The sequence below is a fragment of the Gracilinanus agilis genome, chromosome 2, assembly GCF_016433145.1.
Source record: "Gracilinanus agilis isolate LMUSP501 chromosome 2, AgileGrace, whole genome shotgun sequence".
In the NCBI taxonomy this organism is placed as follows: Eukaryota; Metazoa; Chordata; class Mammalia; order Didelphimorphia; family Didelphidae; genus Gracilinanus; species Gracilinanus agilis.
In genome coordinates this window covers 151,340,050-151,346,220 of record NC_058131.1, presented here as the reverse complement: position 1 = coordinate 151,346,220, position 6,171 = coordinate 151,340,050, and the positions used below count along the sequence as shown (strand labels likewise).

The window sequence follows — 6,171 nt, the reverse complement described above, 5'->3', positions numbered from 1 at the left end:
TGTGTGTGTGTGTGTGAGAGAGAGAGAGAGAGAGAGAGAGAGAGAGAGAGAGAGAGAGAGAGAGAGAGAGAGAGAGAGAGAGAGAGAGTGTCAGTCTGTGGGGGAGGTTAGTTTGAAGGCTGGTAGCTGGACTGATATTCAGGTTTTTGGGGTGTGGTTTATGTTACTGGCCGAGGGTCGTGCTCTCTAGTGTCGGCGCGGTTCCCTCTTTGTCTTCTGGTGACACAGGCCTGGACTAGACCGTTGCATTCTCTCCGCCTCAAGATCCCCCTTTTTCCCCCTATTGCAGTTGGTGAAGCACCAGGGGCGCGAGCCTCGGATTCTGAGGGCTGCGCCGCAGCCCCGAGCTGCACGTGACCCAAGGAGGCTTCGGGTGTTTGTGTGGCTAGGGTAGCTGGGGGAAGGAGAAGTGGGGAGGGGAAGGGCGCTCGCGAGCTGCCTGCTGCAGTCCCGGCCGCCGCCGAGGCTCCCCGGCCGGAGTGCCACTCGGAAGGCAAGTTTGTCAACAATCGCCTTGCCTCCTGGCAGGCTGACCCGCCGAGGGGCCGCCCTCGTTCGCTCTGGATTGGCTGAGACTCGACCGAGCGACCGTGTTTTGGCCAATGGGGAGCGCGGGCGCCGCGAGCCCGGCGGCCAGGGGGAGGTCAGCGGTTCTCTGCAGTCTGGCTGAAGAGTGCGTGGGGGGAGGAGGCGGAGGCGGAGGCGGAGGATGTTCCCTGGCGGCGGCAGCGGCGGCGGCGGCGGCGGGAGGAGGAGGAGAAGGCGGCGGCGGCGGCGGCGGCGGCGGCGGCTGAGGAGGCGGAGGCAACGAGCCGGGCTCGGAGTGCGGGCCCTCGGCTCCGGCGAGTGAGAGTGTCAAGTTGGGAACTTGTTTTGTTTCTCTGGGAATGAATCGAGAGCCCTGAGCGTAAGTCCTGAGGCTTTTGTTTCTCTCACGAGCTCCACATTGTTGGGGACACTTAATTTTGGGGGAACCTGCAGCCCAGGAGAGGGGTGGGGAGTGGGGGAAGATCGGGACTGGCCGCGCGCATTCCCGGGGACATCCTAGGGAGCCAAGGCGATGGTGGGGGCGAACCTTTGTCTTTCTCCTAAAATTTCCCTTATAGAATTTGTTTTAAAAAGAGACTGGCATGATGATGATGATGATGATGATGATGTTGATGTTGATGTTGATGTTGATGTTGATGTTGATGATTACTTTGCTTTTTTTGTCCTTCCGAGGTGAGATTGGTTTAGGCACCTCCTACGTTGCTGCTGGAGGTGTGTGGAGCTAGGTCTTATGCATTTCAGGGAGCATGCCCAAAGAGAAAGCTTCCCTGAGTTTGATTGATTTCTTTTGGATGTGTTTTTTCTTTGTATACCTATGTGTGTGCCTAACATTTAAAGGAAGCAGGGTGCTTTAAAAAAAAAAAAAGTTCTGCGTCAGGCTGTGCAGGAGAGGCTGGCTTTCTTGCAATAGGAGTTGAAGACTTGTTGAGTTAGCATTAAGTTAGAAGAGGGGAAAAGGGAGGGGGGCGTGGAATGGGGTGGAGTTGGTAGTAGAGGGAACTGAAGAGGCACTTTGCTATGGACAAACTATTGTGACGCACTTACTACTACTGATGGCTGCTGCCAAACCTTCCCCAGACTTGCTGTGATCAGCACATTTGGTAGAACAATGGGGCTAGAACAGGGAACTCGTCCAGAAGCAGCACAATCACTGCATCTACTCTTCACTCCTACATTTCAACACAGTATCTGATCCATGGGAAATTAGAGCCTACTGTTGGGTGTTTTTTTCCTTTAATTGGCCAAAGCCATTCTTAGAATTCGTATATGTGGATGGATTTGAAAATATAGCTGCTCTGTTAATGACTTGGACATTTACTGTTTTAAAATTGCTTTAAGTAACTTATTAGCACTCCATTTAAGGGGAAGAAGCATAACCAGAGAAATTACATATAGAACTTCTGGCAGGCTTGAAAGTGTTTTTTTCCTTGGAAGTTGAACAGAAGTTTAGGAAAGCAGTGGAGTAATAAGAATCAGAGTCCACCTATGCTGGATTACTTTGTGGAGGGTTTATATAATACAGATGAAAATTAAGATAATGTGTATTTTTATGAAATATAATCTTCACTACATTTTTTTCCTTTCAGAAAAAAAGACCAAATGGCAAAGCAACCGTCAGATCTAAATTCTGAGTGTGACAGAGAAGGTGGACAATTGCAGCCTACAGAAAGGCCTACTCAGCCTCAGCAACTCAGACAAGGGGCCCCTACCTCTATACAAACACAGTATCAAGGTAATTCAGGTGAAGGGGACAGCTGCTCACCCAGCAGTCCTCAGGGACCGTTTGCACCACCCACTAGCCCTAGTCCATTTGCTACCAGATCCCCACTTTTCATCTTTTTAAGAAGATCTCCACTGCTGCCTCGATCTTCCAGTGGGTATTTCTCTTTTGACACAGACAGGAGTCCAGCGCCTATGAGTTGTGATAAATCTACACAAACTCCAAGCCCTCCTTGTCAAGCCTTCAATCATTATCTAAGTGCAATGGGTAAGCAAGATCATGGTAAGACATATTTTGGCTTGTTTTATTCTTTTTTGACAAGATATATGTAACATTTAAAAATGTTCCTTTTGGTGTGATTTTTTTCTTGTAGTCCAAGTTTTGATGGGAATAGACTGCATGTCAAATAGTAAAATCAGACTGATCTTTTAAAACCTTTTTCTCAATTTTTATTAGCAGATGGAACTGGTTGGGTGAGATTCTAGTCTGGTGGGAAGGTTTTCTTATGCTTCTAAAGTACCAGTAATAGAGCCTCTATCTTTCTAATTTGAAATACAGAAACATTTCTCATATATATAAAACATTTTGTAATTAGTTTAAGACAGAACTATGTAGTTAAGAAGATGAGGTATTGTTAAAAATTGGAAAACTTTTATTAAGCCATTTTTCTAGGCATTGCTTTTCATCATAATCTTTGAAAATATCTAATCTGGTTTCCATTCAAATTAAATTTTGCTTGAGTGCCATGGTTTTTTGTTCAGTGTTGATTAGTCTCAGGTGATGGATTTGACTATTACATGGCCTTTAAGTTTTTCAAAGAGAAAAATAATATTCTTAAACCTTGCTAATAACTTGTAGTTGTGGGCTAATTGATCCCAAGAAGAGGCATTGAGTGACTTGTCAAACTCATTGCTCTCCCTCCTATTCCTTAACCCTTCTGTCTATAAGCATTTTCACTAGCTGTTCTTCTTGGCTTCCCTAGCTTCATTGAAGTTTCCACTAATGTCCCACTTTCTACAAAGAGCCACTTCCTAGCCTCCTTAGTCTTGGTTCTTTCCCTCCAAATTTATTCCCAATTTATCTCCTATGTATCTTGTTTGGACATATTTGTTTGTATGTTGACTTCCTTCATTAGATTGCTCACTGAGAGTAGGGACTGGTGGTTTGTTTATTTTTCCTTTCTTTGTATACTCATTGTTTAGAACACTATCTGGCATGTAGTAGACTGTTAATAAATGTTTATTGACTGATTGCTACTGCTTACACATATGTCACAAAAGGCAAATAACACTACTGATGGTCAGTAGAGTCAGATTCCAAATTTAGTTTCAGTCATACAAAAATCTAAGTTATAAAATAATTGGCATAATTAAAAATAGAGATTTGAAATTAGAATATATATTTGCTACATCCAGTGATTATTTTCATTGTGTCTCAGAAAGTATGTTTGAATACTAGTAGTCTAGAGTTTGACTTCTCTACCCAATTGTATAACAGGAAACCATGTCTATCTTTTTTCAGAATATTTTGGCAGCATTAAATAAAAGTAAATAAATTATTTGGGTCCTAAAATTATAAAGAGATTAATTTTGTACTGATACTAGCCATAAATGTCAGAGATAAAGCAAATTTTGCTTTATGCAAATTTGAGAAAAATATTCTTTGTGAATAGTTTCAGGAAAATAATAAATTTGTAACAAGAAAAACTTAAAATTGTTTATGATCTAAAATATTGATTCTTAAACAAGATGGATTTGCTTAAGTGCCTAGTAAGAGACAGTAAGGTGACACTATGATAGAGCACTGATCCTATAGTCAGGAAGACCTGAGTTCAAAAAGGGAAGTTTGACTCAGTTTCTCAACTGCAAAATGGGGGTAAAAATAGCACCTACCTCCTGTGGTAGATCAAATGAGATAGTATTTGTAGGCTGGTAATAAATGTTTATTGCCTTCCTTCCCACTATCTACTGTACTAGTTGCTTGGAATACAATATATTCTTATTTTCTTAAGGAAACAAGAAACTAAAAAATTTCACAAATGCTATCCAGGAAAACCTGAAATTAGAGTTGGAAAGCATTTTGACATTACTTTTACAGATATCTACAGACATTTAATGGGTTCTTAAAATTGAATGTTAAAGATACTGTCTTGACCTTTTCTTAAAAAGGAAGTTTTTGTATCCACTTAGGATCTTGGGTAGTAGCTTTTAGAGGATCAGAAATTTAGAGATGGAAGGGAACTTGAGACACATCAGAAGAGTAAACTGAGGCTATGTGAGATTAAGTGAATTGCTCCAGGGCACACAGCTAGCATTCTGAGTCAAGAGCAAGCTAGGTCTTCCTGACTTCCAAGTTCAGGGTTCTGGCACTATTTCTTGATGCTTGTTAAAATAACCCTTTATCTTTAATTTATTTATGCCTAGAAAATTACTACTCCTGAAAACATTCTCACCAGGAGCATTTATATCTACATAGATATAGATATAAAGTTTCCTCATTTGTAAAATGGGAAGTTGAACTAATTTATTTTAAAGGTTCCTGCTAACTGGATAACCTGGGCAAGTCACTGAACTGCTCTGTGCCTCTGTTTCCTTTACTACTAAATTAGGGTTGTAAGAATATCTTATGTTGAAGTGTTATTTTAAGGTTCAAATTAAGTATTTGTAAAAAAAAATGCTTAGCATAGTGCTTGACACAGAATCTTTATACTTAATCCTTTCTTTTCTCCTAGCTCTAAATACATCCTATGATCTCTATGTACTGTATTATGCTATTTCCTAAATGAAATATTAAGTTGTTAAACATAAGAATGACAATTATGAATCATAACTTTTTGCAAGTTATTTATAAAAGTTGCTTTTAGATAGGAAAATTCATTCTCAGTAATTGTTGATTTTATAATCCTATATTAAGGAATAAACCTGCAAACATGCTATTTTTCAGACCACAACTAATAATCTACTGTGTTTTAGGAAATTTCTGAAGGATGTCAAAATGTCATAAAAATATGTTTTCAGTGTTCCCTATTTGACACTTTTGTTCATTAAGGCTTTTAATATAAAGTCTTTAATAATCAATTATAAAGATGTCCTTCACAAAGGAGTCTTTAGCTAGTTTGTATAAGTGCAACAAAAATGAATGCTTATAAATAGACTACTTCTATAAAGAAATTTTCTAAGTGATATCATATACAGTGTCTATGCCTTGTAGAAGTTATCAGTACTTGAAATTTCAAGCCAAACAGTGAATTTCTGTAGAGAGGTGATTGTAGTTGGTTAGTTTAGTTAGTGTAGTCTTAGTCTAGATTGTAGAATATAATCAGAGTATTTTTTACCTTTGTAATACACATTTTAAAGATAAAGTTATTAATATATGTGTATGGGATACATATACAATTTTTTTACAGTTTTAAAATTAGAAATTCTTGTACTCTAGAGAAAATAAAGGATTTTTTAGTTAAAACATAATGATCAAAAAAGTTCTTGATTCTGTTGCTTTTATTTGGATGGTTAGGAGCTTGAACCATTTGTTTGTTTTTTTTTTTGTTGTTGTTTAAGATGTCTACATTTTAATCCAATTCAAGAAAAGCCATTACATATATATGTATACATACTTTCCTTGATTCCCTATAACAACATTGTCAGGTGGTGGTACAGCATTTTCAGTGACATAGATCACATGCTTGACCTCTTGGGAGTCAGATTTCACATTTACTGCTGTTAACATTTACTAGTTGTATAATCTTGGATAAATTACTTCACTTTTGTGGACCTCAGTTTCCTTATTGCCAAAAGGAGAATAATACTTGTGCTTTCTAAGTCACAAGATTATTGTGAGGCTTAAATGAGGTGATATGTGGAAAGTACTTTGTAGAATATAAAGTATTAAACATCATTTGAGAT

General features: G+C 39.3%; 1 protein-coding gene across 1 annotated transcript in view; it reads left to right on the top strand.

Annotated features, from left to right (window-relative positions):
* The window catches only part of BCL2L11 (BCL2 like 11), a 58,518-nt gene that overhangs the window by 11,983 nt on the left and 40,364 nt on the right, over positions 1 to 6,171 (top strand). The window contains exons 2-3 of the mRNA XM_044663448.1: positions 2,136 to 2,281; positions 2,447 to 2,536. Of these exons, the coding sequence (XP_044519383.1) occupies positions 2,149 to 2,281; positions 2,447 to 2,536 (223 nt within the window). The 5' untranslated portion in view covers positions 2,136 to 2,148. The remainder of the gene's footprint in view (positions 1 to 2,135; positions 2,282 to 2,446; positions 2,537 to 6,171) is intronic.